The following is an 18,458-nucleotide window of genomic DNA, read 5'->3' as shown; positions in this document are numbered from 1 at the left end:
TGCCTACCGGGCGTGGGTCGGGGGTCTCGTTCTCGGGCAGCTGCAGGTCTGCACCCCTGGCCTGGCGCCTGGGGTCCGAGGGGGACTCAAGGAAGCCACTGCGACGCCTTGTCCGGCCACCAAAGGAGCCGCCTCTCTCGGGCCTAACTTCTGCCCAGGCGGTGGGCTGGTTGCCGGGCAAGTGTCCTGCCCTGTCCCTCCAGGCCCCCGGAACCAGCTGCGGAGCGCGCCCCGGTGGGGATGGAGCCCGAGCCGCACACTGTTTCTCTCAGGCGGCCCCTCTCCCGGGGCGCCCCCGCCGCTGCCCACCCGGCCCCTCTGCCGCTACGTCCAAGAAAGGCGCGGCGCCGGCTTGTGGAGACTCTTTATTGTGCTGGGGGTGGGGTGGAGAGGCAGCCGCTCCTCGAGGGCTGGGCCGCGGGCACCGCCAACACCGCCGGCTCCAGCTCCTGCGCTGGGTCCCCGCTGGGGTGGGGCTCGCGCCCCTCCCGCCCCGCGGGCGGGGCCTCCAGGATGGGCGGGGCCTCCAGGATGTGTGGGCGGGGCCTCCCGGGTCTGCGGGGCGCTGGGCGGCTGTGGTCCAGGCCGGCCCGCGCTCACCTAGGCCAGGACCTCCGCGCACTGCTCTGTGGAAGAGAGCGGATCCTGAGGAAACGCCCGGCGCCCCCTCCCCACCTCCCCGGGGCAGAGGTCCCGGACCCTCCCCCGAGGGGCCAAGCCCCGCCCCTGCCTGTGACCCCCTCCTCCCTCCCTGGCCCTCCTGTTGTGCATCCAGCGCCCGAGGAGTGAGCCTTGGGGCCTCCCGCACCCCCCAAACCCCAGTCTGGGTCGGAGGTCCTTCTGCCCCTGCAGCGCTGGGCGGCCTAGGGATGGTGCTCACCTGACTTGGGCAGCAGGACGCCCTGGCTGGGGTTCAGGCCCACTTTGGATGCCAGCTGCTGCATCCTCTGGGCTCCTTCAGGAAACAGCTCTGGGGCCCGGGCTGAGGGCAGGGGCGCCGTGAGCAGAGGGGCAGGGCTGGGAGGGGGAGGGGGAGGTGGGGCGGGGCTGGGGAGGGGCCCAGGGAGACACTGGGAGATGCTGGTTTCACCTGCCTCCCAGTCAGGGCTCGCTGGGGAGGCACATGGGGACACCGCAGAGCAGACCTCCCATGTGACCCCAGACGAAGGCCGTGATGGGGCCGTGGTGGTGTGAGTGCGGCCCTTTAGGTGGGTGGGTCTCCCACCACGTGTCACCCACCGTAGAGCTGCAGCCAGACATTCTTTACACCCCCCTTCTGAGTCTCGAAGTACATGACGGCGAAGTGCTTGTAGTCCGTGAAAGCCACCCTGATGTCGGTCTGGGCCATAGCTGGGGGGGCGTGGGAGCCTGCTGAGCTGGGCGCCGGCCTGGACGCCCCCTGCCCATCCCCATGGTCCCCGCGAGCTGGCCCTGCCGCTGCCCCCACCCAACCGGCACCGCCCGCGACACGCAGGCCTCACCCGCGTTGCTGAACTGCCCGTCCACGGCCCCCTTGGTGAAGGTGCTGTCCGTCTCCTGGCACCTGCCATCAGGCCTGGGAAGGGGACCCCAGCGGCCTGAGTTGCACCCCCTGCCCACCGCCCAGCCCTGCTGGGTATCCTGAAGACGCTGCCCGACCGCGACAAAAAGCTGCCACTTAGCTGCTGCCAACTGCCCCAGGGCCACCTGTCTCCCATCAGATCAACGTTTGATCACACGGGTGCTTTATGATTCACTTACAGGAGAGGAGACACCCTGGGGCAGAGGGACACAGCCAGGGGACGGGGGGCCTGCGGGGTCTCCCCGTCTCCCCTCGAGACACCGGCACACGTGCATACGCGCGCACACACACGGACATGGCTCCCCCACGCCCTCAGGTGGGGCCCTTCTGAGGAGCAGATGAGCGGGGCTACTGTTTCGATAGCCCTGAAGCCTAGCATGGGCGGGGCCTGGCTCTGGGGTCGGGCGTACCCCTGCTTCCTCCTGGCTCCCACCTGACCCCACGCTGGCCGGGCCTAAGGCCAGTCCAAGGTGGGACTCCTGGGATCACTTACGTGGGGAACCCAAACTTGATGCCCAGGTTGCCGTTGGCCAAGGAGGTCACCAAGACCACGGGCATCTTCATGTTGTCCTTGGCATCCAGGAAGCTCTGGTCGTCCGACACCGCCCCAACCACATACCAGGGGCCCTGGAACTGCAGGGGGACGGGGCGAGCTGGGGGCAGCCCTGGCTGCCATGTCAAACCTGACCCAAACTTGGGGGGCAGCTGCAACTCATCTGGCTGGCGGCCCAGCAAGAGGTGGGGACAGAAGTCAGACTTGGGGCTGAGGGGCCCACTGTCCTCTGCAGCCCCCCACCCCAAGTCAGCTGGGCAGACGGATGCGGGCTTGGTCCCCTTGAGCTGAGCTTGAACCAGAGTGGGGGCTGGGTTGGGTTCCCCCAGCCCTCTGGCCTGTCTGGTAGAACGCAGTCAGACAGAGGCTGCCAGCCCGGGCATGTCTGTGCGCACCTGGCTGGCATCAAAGTCAGCCTGGATGGGGACCTGGGCCTGGCCTGGGGCTGCAGCGAGTAGGGCGAGGGTCCCGCTGATCAGCAGCGTCTGCAGCATCCTGGAAGGTGTTGTCAATGGCACGGGGCTCGGGAGCAGGACAGGAGGGTTGGGGTGGCCTCTCCCACTGTGCCTTTATGCCCCTGAGATGCCCTGGGGCGCTGGCCTGCCCGCCTGGGACATGCCCCCTCTGATGATAGGCTCCGATCAGGTTGCTCCCTGGAGCACTGGCCTGGCCGCCTGGGACAGACCCCACTGTGATAGGCTCCGATCAGGTTGCTCCCTGGAGCACTAGCCTGCCCGCCTGGAGCACCCTGGCCCAGTGGCCCCCACCAGGCCCCGCCCATCCTTCCTGGGGAGGGGGCCGGATGCCCCGGAGCAAGGGGAGGCAAAGGCCTGGCAGGCCCTGTGGGATGTGGCCTCCAGCCCTGGGCTCAGGCAGAGCCTTGGGAAGCCATTCCAAAATCTCACGCGAACCTCTGACCCTCACAACCTGGTGGCCTGGACAGGGCCTGGTGGGCAGGTTGCTGTGGGCACTATGCCTTGTGAGCCAGGGGGCCCAGGACAGGGGCCTGAGAATGGTTACACTGGCTGAGAAGCTGGGGGCAGCAGGAGGCGAAGGGCGGGCTGGGAGAGAGACCTTGCGCAAGGCTCAGGTTAGCTCAGGTACCAGGGGCTGGCGAGTGGGCAGGGCTGTGCCCTTGAGGCCCAGGCCAGAGGCCGGGGGTCTGGGGGCTCTCAGGTGGCCCCAGGAGATGGGGGGTGGCCGTCTCCAGCCCCCTCGGCCAGTCTGTCCTGTCTGGGGTGCATGGACACTCCAGCCTCCTTCCCCTCTGCGCCCTCAAACCCTTCTCTCTGTCCCGCCTGAGGGCACAAATCCCACTCCTTCAGAGCTGCCCTGGGCCTGGCCGGGGTTGGGGCAGGCTGTGGGCACCTGCCCAGAACCGGCTGGCTGTAGCTGCACCTTGGGGGGGGGGGCGGGAGGGGCTGCAGTGGGTGGGATCTGGCCGTGTAGAGTGGGTGGGGACACAGCTTCCTTGGGCTGTCCAGGCTTCCGGCCAGCCGCCTCTCCCACGCCATCAGGGGCTGAGCTAGTGCACCCCTACCTGTCCCTCGGGGCGTCCCGCAGAGCCAGCCACTGAGATTTCACAGAGGGTGAAGGGACACCCAGGCCCAAAGCGAAGGGGGACGGTCAGGTCTCCAGAGAGCTGGCCAGAGCCAGGCCCAAGTGCAAGACAGACAGTCAGGAGGCAGGCGCTGACTTGCTTCAGAGTTTATTTTCAGAGCGGGAATAAAGGCTGAGGGGGGCACGGATGGCGAGGGGCCAGGGCTGGGGTCTCGGGCTGGGGTCTTGGGTGTTGCAGGAAATGGCTGAGCAGGACAGAAGGGCCAGGTCCTGAGAGGCGGACTCACCTGGGCAGGAAAGTGGGACCTGTAGGTGGGGCTGGCCACACGCCCCCCACCCCAGGACCCCAGCCCCCTCCGGTCTCAGGTTGCGAGGGCCCGTCCACTGAGGCCTCTCAACAAAGGGCACCGGCCTCCCCTGCCGTCCCCTGGTCTTCCCACCCCAGTCCTGTCCCGGCCGCCCGCTCCGCCCACTCCCAGTGACCTTGCTGAACCCCAGTGGAGGCCCCTCCGTGAAGCAGCCCTTGTCGGCCGGAGGCCAGCCCTCATGGCAGAAGGGAGGCTGTTGGTGAGCATGTGTTGAATGAACGAGTGAGGGGGCTGCTGGGTGAAGGTGGCCCCCAGCCCCCACTCACCTATGGGTGCTCCTCCATGCACTTGTCTGCCAAGAAAGAAGCCCAGGCCTGTGGTCAGTGCCCCAGGCCCACCCTTGCCCACCCCCTGCTGCGGGCGTGGAGAGCATCTCGTCGACCCCTAACTGCTGACTGTCACCTCACCCCCATCACTCCTGCCCCTCCCCCAGGCTCTGTCTACCCCTCCGGAAGGAAGATTCGGTACCCCCCCCGCCCCCCTCCGGGCCCAGAGCAGGCTGCCTTGGCAAGGAGGCCATGCGCGCTTCAGGGAGCCTGTGCTGAGCCCCGTGTGGTTGTCCCTGTGTCCCGACGCGGACACCCGTCCTCAGGCCCCATTTCTAGGGCCCCCCCTGCACCCCACCCAGGCTGGGACCTTTGCATCCCCGGGGCCGACCCGGGGCCTGGCACACAGTGGGAGCGTGGTGAATCCAGGGAGGGGGTGTTTCCCGAGGAGCGTCTTGCTGGGCCTGGCCCAGGGGCTGCAGACCAAGGTCTCCGTGTGAGGCCAGACCGCCCCCGCTCCGGAGGCCGTGCACCGGTCAGTGGGCAGTCTGGCCGGACGGACTCCAGCCCTCGGCCTCCCCCAGATCAGGAGACAGTCTGTCTGCCTCTAATCTGACCTTAATCCCCTCCCGTCAGATTAGCGTGCTCACCAGTCTTCGGCAGGAACATAATGCCTTCCTCTGTGAAGCCCAGGCTCTTGGCAAAGGTGGTGAACTTTTCCTTGACCTCGGCTCTGGGGGTCTGGGTGCGGCCTGGGGCAGCGGGGAGAAGTCTTTGGCCTCCGTTTGTCTGGAGGATCCCCGTTCTGCCCCTGCTGCCAAGCCCGGGGTGCCCCCAGACACCCCCACGGGTGGAGCCCAAGGCCCGGTGGAGGGCGTGGCGTGGGGACACGTACTGTAGAGCGTGGCCATGCGGAAGTCCTGCCCGGGGCCTCGGACACCCTCTGTGTAGAGCAGGGCGTAGGTCTCGTAGTCCGTCTCTGCCACTGACACCTCGTGGGTGCTGCTCCAGTCTGGAAACCCAGGAGACAGCCCCGCAGGGCCCAGTGTCCCCAAACCAGAAGGGCTCAGAAAATCAGGGGTGCACGGGACAGCCACAAACCCCGCAGCCACAGCCCCCTGGGGAGGAGGAGAGACGGCCAGGGGAGGTCATCCCAGGCAGGGGCAAGGAGGGCAGGAGTCCTGGGGTGCAGAGCTGCCAGAGGAGCGAGGGGAGCGTGGGGCAGAGACAGCTGGAGAGAGCCCTTCATGGGGGGCTGCTGGGCAGGCCCAGGCCGACCCTGGTGGGGCAGCCGCCCCCTCAGCCTCCCCTGTACTGCCGGGCAGGGTGCTGCCCCGAGTCCCGGCCAGCAAGCGTGGCTCGCGGCCGCACTCACGAGCGCTGGTGTAGCTGTAGCAGCCTGGGGGGCCGGCGGGGCGCAGCAGTAAGGTCCGGGTCTCACATTGGTCTTTCCTGTGGGCAGGTCATCCTGGGGTCAGGGGTCAGGTGCTGGGGGTGTCCCCAGACTGCCGCCCTGCGCCGGGAGCTCTGGGCCCCAGATGCCCGCCCCGCTGCCCACCTGAGGAAGGTAGAGGTGAGGTTGAGCCCGCCGTCCGCCGCGGGGGCCACCGCAGACTTGCACATGGACAGCACCTTCTTCTTCTCCAGGAACCAGCTCGAGTTGGAGGCAAGGCCGGAGGTGAACCAGCGCCCCAGAAACTGCGGCGACAGGACCCCAAGCCGGTCGGCCGGGACCCTCCGGACCCGCCGAGGGTGGGCGGCCCGTCCGGCTGCACCCACCCCGGCCCGCACCCCACCCGGCACCCCTGCTCCGGCGCGGCCCCGCCCGCTCACCCGGGCCCCGCCCCCACCGCGGGGTCCCGCTCCCGCCGGCCTGGGGAGGGGGGGAGGGGGGCGGGCGGCAGAGGGCGCAGGGCCGTCCCTAGCGGAGTCGGATGCGGGCGTGGGGCGCGGAGCCGGAAGACCCGCTCCGACGTGCTCCAGCAAACCCCCGCAGGCCTCTGCGCGCGTGTTCATGGGGGAGGGGGCGCGCACCGGGGCGCACTCGGTCCGTCGCCGTTCCTGGCGCCACCCGGGCTCCTCCGACATCTGCGCGCTCGCGCGCGGAGGTGCGTCCCCGGCCCAGGTGTGGAAAGTGTGCCTGTTTGCCCTGGGCGTCGTGAGCTTGTTGGGCTAATCGTGTTGGGTTAGGGGTGGCGGGCGCGCAGGTGACCCGCGGGTAGGATGAGCGCGCGCTCCCGCTCACAGGCGCGTCCCTGCCCGTCGGGCTCCTCTCTGTAGGGCTATTCTCTGTCGGTGAATCGCCTGGGGAGGCCTCTCCCGGTCACCCTCCTCCGGCCGGTCCAGCCCTCCTCTTCTGCTTCCCCCTTACCGGGGAGAGCACCCCACTCCCCACGGGCACCGTCCTGTCTCTGCACCAGGCAGGGAGCCCTCCCTCACCTTGTCCTCTTCGAAGTTGGGCTGCAGGGCGGCCTGGGCGGGGGCTGGGGTCTGCAGGACCCCCAGGACCCCCAGCAGGAGCAGCCCCATCCACAGCCTGTTCGGAGTGGCCATTCTCCCAGGACCGGGCCGTCGGCACAGGCAGAGAGGCGGGCGGGAGGCAGGGAGGCCGCCCGGAGACCCCTATTTATGGGCCTGGCTTGGCCTCCGCCCAGGCCCAAGGACAGCCCACTGCAGGCTCGTGACGCGGGGGGGTGACAGGACAGCGGAGTCCAGCGGCGGCCTCGCCCCCCACAGGGCTGCTTATGTAAGAGGCGCTGACTGGGACAGCCTGGGCCTGCCCCCCGGGCCGAGCTGGGGGGGCAGAGGCCCCCACGTGGCGGGTCCCTCCTCCACCCTCGGAAGGTCCACTCCAGCAGCCTGGTTGGGGCCGGGGGCATGTGCCTTGGTGCTGCCCTGCCTCTGGGGTCTCTGGTCACTTGACTCCCCTCACAAGCCCTGCCATTGTTCTATGTCCAAGCCTGGCAACCCTGGGAGGCGACACAAGGCCCTGTTTGCACTGCCTGAGTTTCGTCCCGGAAGGCCCAGCAGGCCAGGGGATGATGGGAAACTTGGGCCAAAGGAGAGAAGCCAAAGCTCCCCCCAGAGTGGAGCCCGAGGGCCTGGTGTGCAACACAGCGTTCCCGGAGCCAGCTGGCGGGGTCTGGCTGTGGGACTCTGGGGCATGCTTCCCAGCCTCGGGCCCACAGCCTTGGGCAGAGGTCCATTCCTCGCACTTGTACACCTGCACAGCTCCACACCTGCACACCTGCACAGCTCCACACCTACACAGCTCCACACCTGCACAGCTCCACACCTCCACACCTGCATACCTCCACACCTGCACAGCTCCACACCTGCACACCTCCACACCTGCAATGGCCCCACCTGGCCTGTCCTATTACCTGGGGTGCCATGCTGGTGCCTCCCCCGGGGCCAGAGGATGTGAAGTTCCCCCACACTGCAGAGAGGGCCGCCTCCCCCAGAGGCCTCCCTGGGTTGACGGGCTGTCTCTGAGCTCATCAGGTCCTGGGCCCTGTTCAAATCTGGCAAGTGTCCCCTGTCCCTCTGGTCCTGACCAAGGCCACCCCGACTAGCCAGGGCCTGAGCACAGGACTGAGTGGGGTCGGCAGCTCTGAGCAGCGGTGAGTGGGTGGGTGCACGCACCTGGGGTGGGGGCTGGGGAGGTGAGGCTGGGGAAGGAGGTCCTGAGCGTGGTACAGACACAGGGGACACGGCTGTGGCTGGGGGGCACAGGAGCTGGCGCACCCCCTAGGCCCAGCCCACCACGGGATGCAGCCCCTGTCCGGTGCTTGGCACCTTCCGCCCGGAAGCTGGATACTTGGCAGCCCGGCCTCTGGCTTTGGACCAGACCCAGGGCTGTCCGGAAACCACGCGGAAGGGGAGGCGTGGGCCAGGTCAGCTCCCTGAATGGAGCCAGCGCGGGCCCTGCCACCCACCTCGCAGGGGCAGGACGGTGGGCCCCAGGCCCACAGGGTCCTAGTGAAGGCAGGGTGCCCGGCCAGACCCCTGCTGTGGGGGCCCCACCCCTGGCGGATGGTCCAGGATCCCAGAGCACAGAGTCGGGGTTTTGGGGCAGCACCACAAAGAGGGCCTCCTGCCTCCGCACTGGTGCCAGGGCTGGCGGGGGCCGTCCCCGGAAGAGACCAGTGTTGGGGGGGCCAGCACAGGAGGCTGGAGGTGGGGGTGAGGGGAGATGGGCCCAGGCAGGCCCGAGACCCCCACCGCTCTGCCCTGGCCTCCCATGCACCCTGCCCCTCCGTATGCTCAAGGCTGTGGGGGGACGGTCTGTCAGAAGCAGACAGGAGTTGGGGGGCAGGTCCCGGGCCCTGCACCGCCCTGGGGCTGCCCCAGGATGCAGCCTGGCCCAGGGGCAGAGCGGGGGCTCCTTTCAGGATGGCAGAGGGCCGGGAAGAGGCGGGTGGGAGGGAGGCCCGGGACGTCCGTGTGGGCCCCGGCTTCCTGCTGTTCATCACTGAGCCCGGCGGCTCTTTGGCCGTGGGGAAGCTCATGGGTCCGCGGGGCTGAGCTGGGTGCCTGCCGAGCCCTGGTCACACCAAGACCAGAGCATCTCCGCCAGCGGTAAACATATCGTAGAGCAAGGCAGGGGATTGACGCAGGTAGAGGGCAGAGAGCGTGCCGGAGGAGGCGGCCCAGGACTCGAGGACCACGGACCTGGGCCCGCAGGTCCCTGGTGGGCAGGCCCCGCCCCCCACAGGAGGGGCCCTCGGGCAGGGTCCCCAAGGTGCCCCTCTAGGGAGCAGGGAGGCTCTGGGGACCCTGGGCGCCCACCTCCAGGCCCAGGGTTAGGGAGTACATCTGCCTCCCTCTTCTGGCCATGGACACCACGTCCCCTCCTCTCCTGCTCCCAGACTGGCCACTGCCGCTGACTGTGGCCTGGATGAGGCCTGGGGGTCTGGAGGAGCAGGAACTGCATCGGCCCCTCGGCCTCCCTGTGGCCCAGACGGAGGTGGGCGGGTGGGCTGGTTCGTCCACACTGTGGAGTGAGGAACTGGGCGTCAGACCCCTTCTGCATGGGCCACGTTCAGCAAGACCCCCAGGCCTCCAGGGGTCTGGGCGGGGGTGGCCGCCCTTCCCCAGGCCTGCAGGGGGTGGGCTGAGGCCTCCTGAGGCCCCTAGAGGGGAGTCTCTGAGTGTTGCCAGTGGAACAGCTCGGAAAGCGGGCTGTCGGTGGCCACCGTGCCCATTGCACACTGCCCTCCAGGGCCCCGCGGGGCGAGCGGCCAGGGCTCAGCCCTTCCTGGCCGGGAGGCTGGGCTCCCCATCTGCCTGTGCAGGCTTCTCCCTGAGAACCACGCCCGACAGAGGCCAGGGGTGCAGCTGGGGGGGCCCCCCGCCCAGCCCCCGCCCAGCCCACGACACAGGAGGCGCCCCTCTGCTCAGATGGGCCCGGTCTTCCCTTGGGGCCTGGCCGGCACCACCCTGAGTACTGGATCCTGCTCAGACCTCCACCTCGGGCTGCTCCCCGGAGCGGTGGGGGGCTTCCCTACCTTCCCCCGGCCCCTCATTTCAATGCTTTCCTGTCGCGCCTGCTCCCGAGTGGCTGACCCTCTGAGCCCTGGTCTGCTCCGCGCTACTGACCCCTCCCCAAACCCGAATAGCCACACCTTCCCTGTCTCCCAGTCCACACCCCACCCTCCCGCCCCCACCAGCCCTTCGGAGCCCCCAGTGTGGCCTCCCCCTCCAGGCCGCTCAGCGACTGCTGTGGGGCAGCCGCCCTGATGGCCGATGGCTGCAGGAGCAGCTCTTCTGACTAGGAGTCTCTGTCTGTCTTCCCAACACATTTCCCACCAGAGGCCAGGCTGCAGAGGTGCTGGGGTGGGCGGAGCCCCCAGTACACCCCCAACCCTGCCCCTACCAGCACCTCTGGGCAGCCTGGCTTGGGGCTGGGGAGGCGGGGACAAGGTGAGCTTGGGCTGGAGGGATGGGGCTGGTCTCCCCGCAGCTCCCTGGGAGAGCAGCGTGCTCTACCTGTGGAGCCTCGTGGGCATCAGAGTGTGGACCTGGACAGCTCTGTTCCGGGAGCCTCTTTGCAGCGCTGGGGGCTTCTGCGGGCAGGGCTGGGTGGAGGTTGGGGGGCCCTTCCCCAATCCTCCCAGAAGTCAGGCTGCCGGGACCCTGAGCAGAGTGCAGTTGGGTGGGGGCTTGGGCCTGGCCGTGCTCCGGAGGATCCAGGGCGCGATTTCAGGGCCCAGGAAGCGGGTGCCAGGGGAGCTGCTGGGCCCCGCAGCAGGAAGAGGCAGCCCCCTTAGGGAGCTGTTGATGGGGGGCACACGCACCAGCCCTCCCAGGGGCAACAACTTGATTCTGCCAGGTCCAGGTGAGGTGGGGCCCTAGCTGGTGACTTCCACAGAGACGCCTGCATGGTCTCTCCCCTCCCTTGCCGCCCACGGGCCATGTGAGACTGCGGCTGGGGAGGGGCGGCTGGGGGCATCTCGGGCACCAGGGCTCCCCCCGCACGGTCCCACTCCCGTGGCTCTGCTCTGAGCTTGGCCTGCCTGTGGTCAGCCCTGCAGGCTGGGTCTCCTCTGCCCTCCAAGTGGGGGGTGCGCGCGGGACGTAGGGAGGCAAGGCCCCTCCTGGCACCAGCTGAAAGTCCAGCCACCAGCCCTGGGAGCCCAGGCACTCTCGCTGGCTCTCTGAGGGTCAGGCAGGTGGGGCGGCTGAGAGGACACGGCCCTGACCTGGGAAGGCGGGGTGGCTGCTCTGAGCCCGGGAGGCCGGAGCTGGCCTCTCAGGAGCCCACATCCAGCCCTGGCATCAGAAGGGGTCCTCCAGAGGCTGACCCGGGTCTCCCCTCAGGCTCCTCCCCTCCTCTGGGCCCATCGCAGTATCCAGTAGCTCTGGATGTGACTGGACCCGGACTGACTGTGGGCCCCGCGGGCACGTGAGCCGCAGGTCAGCAATAAGCAGAGCTGAGGCTGCTGTTTCCGTGGAGCCCAGGGTCTGGGCATGAGGGGGGATGGGCGTCTGCCTGGGGGGTGGGCGCTGGCCACAGGCGTGCCAGGGGTTGGCTTGGACATGGGGAGGTCACGGGTGCCTTGCTCCTTCTGGCTGGGTGGGTCGGAGACAAGCCTAGACTTGATCTCCTAGGGGCAGTGACGGGCCCCAGTCTCCATGCAGTGCCCCCCCGACATGGCTGGCCCTTCAGAGCCCAGGCTGTCTCCACACCCGGTGGCCCCTTGCTGACCCACCTCACAGGGACTCACAGGGCCCTGGTGGACCACACCTGCTTGCTGCTCGGCCATCAGCAGTGCCCCCCCACCCCACTCGGCCTGCGGGAAGGGGCTCAGAGGGAGCTGGAGGGCAGGGGGCATACCGCCCAGACCCCACCTCACCCGTCAGGCCAGCCCCCCACCCTCCAGGTGGCTTACAGCCCTCGGGGCTCCCCACTTCTGAGATGCTCCTAACACGAGGGGGTCCCCTGCACGGAGATTTTAAGTGGAAGAGGAGCAGAACCCTGGGTCACCCAGAAACTGCTAGAAAGATCATTCCAGAAAATGCCTGAAGGCCTCCTCCCCTTTCCCTGAGCCTTCGCCCAGCTCCCGGATGGGTCCCTGTCCAAGGCTGCCCTGGGAGAGATCTGGGGTAGCCAGGTAGAGAGAGGCGCAGAGTGGCCATATTCAAGGAGGGAGTGGGGGCCCTAAGTCTGCAGCCGGGCACCGCCAGGGCTGGCGAGCTAAGGGGCTCAGGACTCCTCCGCGCCCACCCAGGCCCCAGAGGACAGCTGCTGTGCGACTTAAGGAGGCAAGTTCAGACTCGGGGTGCCCCCAGGCGAGGCCATCTCTGAGTTTCTGCCCAGACCACGTGGGTCCACTCGCCCCTGGGCGGGCTCCATCTGTGTCTCTGTCCGCTCCGTGCCCTGGGCTGGCCTTCGCTGACCCCGGTGATGACCACATGTCCGCTCCGCATCTTCTTTCCCAGCCCGGGAGGTAAGGCTGGTCCGGGGGCCCGAGGACGATCCAGGCCAGCAGGGCCCAGGGCTGCTCCGCCATCCCCAGGGAGCCCGAGGCGCTGCAGCGCTCTGCCCCAGGGAGGGGTGGGCAGGGCTCCGGGAGAGTGGCCTGCCCTTCACACCCCCGCCTGTCCTGGCCTCCCTGAGCCATGACATTCAGTGTTCGGGCTTCCAGAAGCATCCAACCTGGTGGAGAGTGGTCAGAGCTAAACTTGTCTCCTCCCCTTCGGAAGGCCACGTGGGTGGTCTTTGGGAAGGCAGGGCCTGTGGGCACCACGTTCCCTGGGGCATGCGCTGCACCCCTGAAAGGGCCCTGAAGCCGAGACTGCTCGTGGGGCCTTGCGCCTCCAGGGCCTCAGGGAAGTCTCTGGATTCTGGCGTTTTTCTCTCATCTGTAACTTGACCGTGTCAGGCCGGCCTGAGGGTTCACAGGGTCCCCTGGTGCCCGCAGAGGCCACGAGGCCGCCACTCGGGTCTGGGCCCGGGGCCCTGGGCTGGGCACGCTCCTGTGGTGTGTGCTCCTGCCGCTCAGGGCCCCAGGGGTGGGAGCCCAGCGCCCAAGCAGGGCCTGCAGCAGGGGGGCCCCTGGGGGGGGCTGGGCTCTGTCTGGGTCGCCCCCGGCTCCCCGTTCCCCAGGCCCCTTTTGGGTGCTGGTGATGGTGGCCTGTGTGTGAGGAGGGGCCCAGCTCTGCTGGTCCCGAGAGCCCAGGACGGCCGGGAATGTGCCCAGCCGTGGGGTGAGGGTCAGAGAAGGAAGCCAGGACAACAGCAGAGAGGACACTCGGGCTCCAGGTGCCCCTGCAGTTTGCTCTGCGGCCAGGGCCACGCCAGCATCGGCCGTCGGGCGGTCCTGCCCGCTCCTCCCCACACCAAGCGCTCACTCCTGGTGAGGGCGGGTGTGGGCACCAATGGCTTCGAAGGACACGGCACGGGCAGGGCCTCAACCAGTGACCAGCGGTGAGAGCAGGGCAGCCCAGCGCAGGGCCGGCTCAGAGTCGGGGTGCAGCGTCTCAGGAGAGGGGCGGGCCTGGGCCATCTGGGAGCAGATGCCCCGCAGAAACAGAGGCAGGAAAGAGATGGGGTGGGGAGACAGACCCTGGAGGGAAGGGGAAGCCTGGGGGGCAGAGGCCTCCGTGGGGAGGGGGACCCAGGGCAGGGGGACCTGAGTGGGGATGGGGCTCTGGGGGGGGGTCTCGTCTGGGTCTGGGGGCAGAGTGGGGCAGGCGTCCTGGGGCTCCTCGCCCCGCCCCACATCCCTGATGCATTCAGTGAGGCCCGGTCGGGCCCTCTCTCACTTGCTGGGTTTCTTCTGAGGCCCTGAAGATAATCTTGCATTTGTAGCTTTAACCTTTCATCTTGAGAATGCCCCCTGCCCAGCCCCCCAGCACACATCCCCTGGGCCTCCCCCAGACCCCTCCCCCAGATCCCTCCCCAGTCCCCTCCCCCAGCCCCTTGCCCCAGTCCCCTCCCCAGCCCCCTCCCCCAGCCCCCTCCCCCAGTCCCCTCCCCCAGTCTCCTCCCCCAGCCCCCTCCCCCAGACCCCTCCCCCAGACCCCTCCCCCAGACCCCTGCCCCAGTCTCCTCCACTCCCCCAGCCCCCTCCCCCAGTCCCCTGCCCCAGTCCCCTCCCCAGCCCCCTGCCCCAGTCTCCTCCACTCCCCCAGCCCCCTCCCCCAGTCCCCTCCCCCAGACCCCTCCCCCAGACCCCTGCCCCAGTCTCCTCCACTCCCCCAGCCCCCTCCCCCAGTCCCCTCCCCAGCCCCCTGCCCCAGTCTCCTCCACTCCCCCAGCCCCCTCCCCCAGTCCCCTCCCCCAGTCCCCTCCCCCAGCCCCTTGCCCCAGTCTCCTCCCCCAGCCCCCTCCCCCAGCCCCCTGCCCCAGTCCCCTCCACTCCCCCAGCCCCCTGCTCCTGTCCCCTCCCCCAGCCCCACCCCTCCCCCAGCCCCCTCCCCCAGCCCCCTGCCCCAGCCCCCTCCCCCAGTCCCCTGCCCCAGGCCGCCCCCGGGGTGCCCTTTCCTGGCTGCTGTTCAGGACCTTCTGTGCTCGACTCTGGGGCCTCCAGGGGCCCCAATCCTGCCCTGGACCCTTTGCTGGAGCCGCTGCACCCAGTCTAGCTGCCTGGGTCCTGATGACCTCCTTACCAGGGGGTCTGGGCCAGGACACAGGGGCCTGGGGTCCAGTGTCGTTCCCTCCCCAAAGCACCCCACCCCACCCGAGCGCCTCGGCCCCTCGGGGCTCCTGGGCCCCCACCCCGCCCACCTCGGCATCCTGGGGCAGGGTTTGGGCAGGAAGGCAACGTGGTCACAGGTGATGCCCAGGCTCTGGACAAACCTGATGAATTTCCCCCTCAAGTTTGTTCAGCTCTTCCTTCCGCCCTGTGAGCAGGAGAGGTGAGCCCTGGGAGGACCCTCCCTCCAGAGCCCGCCTTCTGCTCTCGGGGACCTGCCTGGACCTCCACACAGAGCGCCTGGCTAATGCTGACTGACCATGTCTCCCATCTGCCTCCTCCTGCCAGTGAGGCTGCTCACCACGGCCCACCTCTGGGTGCCCCCCAGGCCTCCCCTGGCTGCCCTGTGACCTGGGGAGCAGCTCTGGGTCCTTCCTGGGTGGGGGACCCACCTTCCAGGCCCCCAGGGACAGGGTGTGGACTCAGTGCTTGCAGGGTGGGGCTGGGTGGGGAGAGGTGGGCGGAGGGAAGGGGGTGAGTCTCCTGGCTGGAGGGGCTTTGGGGACTGCGTGAGGCTGGGTGAGTGGGGCGCCTCAGGAAGGATCCTGCGCCCACGTTTCCCAAGGGGCTGCACCCCTCGGGGGGGCCTGGTGGGTGCTGAAGTCGGGGTGTCCTGGGTGAAGTCAGGGTGCCCTGGGTGAAGTCGGGGTGTCCTTGGTGAAGTCAGGGTTTGGAAGCCTGGTGGGTGCTGAAGTCGGGGTGTCCTGGATGAAATTGGGGTGCCATGGATGAAGTCGGGGTGTCCTGGGTGAAGTCAGGCTGTCCTGAAGTTGGGGTATCGTGGGTGAAGTCAGGGTGCCCTGGGTAAAGTCAGGGTGTCCTGGGTGAAGTCGGGGTGTCCTTGGTGAAGTCTGGGTGTCCTGAGTGAAGTTGGGGTGTCCCGGGTGAAGTCGGGGTGTCCTGAGTGAAGTCAGGGTGTCCTAGGTGAAGTAGGGGTGCCCTGGGTGAAGTCCCCGTGTCACTGGACCCACCCCTCTACCACCAGCCCCCGCCTGGGCGCCTCCTTCCCCCGCCGAGCTCCGGCTGCACCTGCCTGGCTCCTCCCCACCGGGAGCTGTGGGCATTCCCACCTGTCTGTACGGGGGTCACCCTAGGCTGCCCTGCCTCCTGGCAGGGGCACTTGACATCCAGCCTCCCCCAAGTAGAGAGCAGTGATGGGAAAGTGATGGTCATCCTTGAGCTTGAAGATGGTCGAGGTCATCCTGAATCAGGCATGGTCCTCCCTAAAGGAGCTGCCCGCTGGGCCAAGGTGGGGAACATCACCTTTGAAACCGTGGGGGCTGGGGCTGGGCCGGGTCCCGGGAGCCCCGATCACCCCGCCCGGGCGTCCCAGAGCCAGGGACGCTCTCAGCCAACAGAGCCCGTGCTGGGGCTGCCCTGAGGCACCGACCAGGGCCAGAGGCTCCCCGGGGTTGACAGGACAGGCCGACCCTGGCCTCCCCGAGCCGCGGTCTCTCCCTACGTAAGGAGGCGTGGAGATGTTCCCGCCTCCCCAGGGCTCCACGGGTCCCACCTGCCTGCCCTCACCCTCTTCCCTCCATCCTGGCAGCGCCAGGACTCTCAGGCCGGGTGCCCTCTCGCCCCATCCTCCTCAGCTTGTGCCCGGGACAGATTTGGAGAGGCCCACTGGGGCCCCGGGGAGACGGAAGCCCTGGAGCTGGCCGGGGCCCGGGGCCTGGCTCTGCACGCCCCGGCAGAATGATGCCACCCACTGGGGCCCCAGGCTCCTTTCCCGAGAGGCCTGGGCAGCGGCTGCCCTGGTGGGGGGCCGTGGGTCCCTCTGCCCAGCCTGCCCCGTTCTGGGTTCTGATCCCAGATGGGGTGGGGCGGGGCCCCTGCTGAGACCACCAGTTCGTGCTAGGGTCCCTGGCCTGGCTTCTTGGCACTCTGCTGCCCCTGCCCCTGACCCCACAGTCTGAGCAGTCAGCACGCCATCCTAGACATCCGGGTCTTGTGGGCCAGGACAGCAGCAGGGAGCTCCCAGCCGGGCCTGGGGGCATCACATCCAGCACCGGAGCTAAGGACACCCTGTGCCCAGCTGGACGGCCACCCTGGAACACGCGCCCGCCCGTCCTGGTCTGGCGGGCACAGCCGTGGCCCAGCCACCCACGCTGGGAGATGGCCCAGCCGTGCTCTGGTCCTGGGGGGCAGGTGGGTGGTGGAGACGGACTGTGCCGGGCTGGCCGGGCACTGACCCACTCTGCACCGAGGTCAGGTCTCGGCCAGAGCTGCCTGTGGCCACCGCCCTGTTCTCCAGCCCCACCCCCCAGGCCCAGCGGAGTGGCAAGGGCCGCTGCCCCCATCCCACCCCCTGCCCCGTGGTGGCTGCCGGCTGGCCATGGAGGCCCCCTTCCTTTCCCCTAGTCCTGAAACGGGTGCCCCTGGTGAGGTAGACCCAGCCGGGGCCCCTGAGGGACCACAGGCTGCTCTCTTGGCAGAGCACTGCTGGGGGCTGGGAGGAACCTGGGAGTTTCTGGGCTCAGGGCTCGATGCCTGGACTCTGGGGGGCACCCTCACCCACAGAGCTTGTCCCTGCGCCCCCAGGCGCAGCACCAGCTCTCAGCCGGGCTGAGCTGTCCTGACCGTTCCTGAGTCCCGGCTGGCCTCTGCTCACACGCCCGAGGGCCCTGCCCTCAGCTGCCCACTCCCTGGCCTGCTCCAGAAACCTGGGGTCCCCTCAGGAGCGGGGGCCCTGGGCAGCCTGGCCTGTGAGGGGAGCTGCAGCCCCTCGGCTGGGGGCTGGGGGCTCGGCCGTGCCCCAGGCTGGCCATTTGCCTGAGCTCAGGGCACCCAGAAAGCCAGAAGAACCTCGTTCCTGGTGTGTCTGGGGGGCATTTGAGAGAGAGCAGCAGCGAGGGCCCATATAGAGCACCAGGTGGGGGGGGTCACTCGGCCGGCCTGAGCCATGTCCCCCTTCCCCTGCCCACAGACACCCGTGCCCCCAGGTCTCGCGCAGCCCCGGGTTCCCAGGCCTTCGAACTCAGGCTGAGTCACATCCCCACTCCCCCGGGCCCAACGAGCAGACTGGGGGAGCTTGTCCCTAGAATAGATCTCCCTGCAGGCATCTAGACCATATCCTGTGGGTCCTGTTTCTCTGCAGAACACACCGGGGCTTGTAGACAACCCAGAGTGGAGCGGGTGGTGGCTGACTTCTGACCCTGGGGCTCTGGGCCAGCACAGAGGAGGAGCTGCTGCGCGGAGGGGTGGGCCTGGGGGTGCGGGCAGCCGGGGTGCTCTGCGGGGCCATGAGGACCAAGGATTAGTTAGACAGCAGAATATGAGAGCCAAATGCTGAGATTCAGGAAAGACTAAGAACAAGGAGGAAGCCCGGGCTGATTGCTCAAGACACTGAGGAAGCGCAAATCAACAGGGCAGGAAGGGGGAAAAGCCCACAGAGACTCAAACGCGGAACTTCCCAGCAGACCCACCAAGGGAGTCAAGAAGAACAGCGAGCAGAGGCAGCCTCCGTCCACAACGCTTCTCGCCTGTGGGCCCGGGGGCTCGCTGATTCGCGCCTCCTGAGCCTGTTTGCAGGGTTTGAACGGTAAGAGTTTAAAAAGTAAAAACTTTAGAATCGTTTTAGATTTACAGAAGACTGGTGAAGATGATACAGAGGGGTCCCGTAAAGCCCCCAGTTCAGTTCAGTTCAGTTGCTCGGTCATGTCCGACTCTGAGACGCCGTGGACTGCAGCACGCCAGGCCGCCCTGTCCATCACTCCCAGAGTTCACCCATACTCCTGCCCATAGAGCCCCCAGCCCGTTATTAATGTGTCACGTCAGTGCAGAGCACTGGTCACAGGTATTGAACGAACGTTAACACACTGTTAACCGAAGTCTGTGCTTTATCCCACGGCTTCCCTGACGGCTGAGCAGTGAAGAATCCACCTGCTGTGCAAGAGACACAGGAGACTCAGCTCGGCCCCCGGGCAGGACGGTCCCCTGGAGGAG

The 18,458-nt window shown here is 68.2% G+C and overlaps 2 protein-coding genes across 2 annotated transcripts; both read right to left on the bottom strand.

Moving 5' to 3' along the window:
* Positions 1-347: 347 nt before the first annotated feature.
* LCNL1 (lipocalin like 1) lies at positions 348-3,494 on the bottom strand. The gene is made up of 6 exons (XM_025262188.2): positions 2,510-3,494; positions 2,055-2,194; positions 1,482-1,555; positions 1,240-1,350; positions 881-982; positions 348-626 (listed from the first exon to the last, which is right to left on the bottom strand). Exons 1-6 carry the CDS (start codon positions 2,606-2,608, stop codon positions 601-603), a joined length of 552 nt encoding a protein of 183 aa, XP_025117973.2. The 5' UTR covers positions 2,609-3,494; the 3' UTR covers positions 348-600.
* Positions 3,495-3,806: 312 nt separating this feature from the next.
* Positions 3,807-6,926, bottom strand: PTGDS (prostaglandin D2 synthase). The gene is made up of 7 exons (XM_006062533.3): positions 6,748-6,926; positions 5,867-6,006; positions 5,684-5,760; positions 5,204-5,320; positions 4,959-5,060; positions 4,309-4,334; positions 3,807-3,961 (listed from the first exon to the last, which is right to left on the bottom strand). The coding sequence occupies exons 1-6, from the start codon at positions 6,859-6,861 to the stop codon at positions 4,309-4,311; spliced, it is 576 nt and encodes a 191-aa protein (XP_006062595.1). The 5' UTR covers positions 6,862-6,926; the 3' UTR covers positions 3,807-3,961.
* Positions 6,927-18,458: the final 11,532 nt, after the last annotated feature.

The sequence above is a fragment of the Bubalus bubalis genome, chromosome 12 (genome assembly GCF_019923935.1).
Source record: "Bubalus bubalis isolate 160015118507 breed Murrah chromosome 12, NDDB_SH_1, whole genome shotgun sequence".
Taxonomy (NCBI): Eukaryota; Metazoa; Chordata; class Mammalia; order Artiodactyla; family Bovidae; genus Bubalus; species Bubalus bubalis.
Note: the sequence above shows the minus strand (reverse complement) of the source record. Positions and strands in the feature narration are given on the sequence as shown.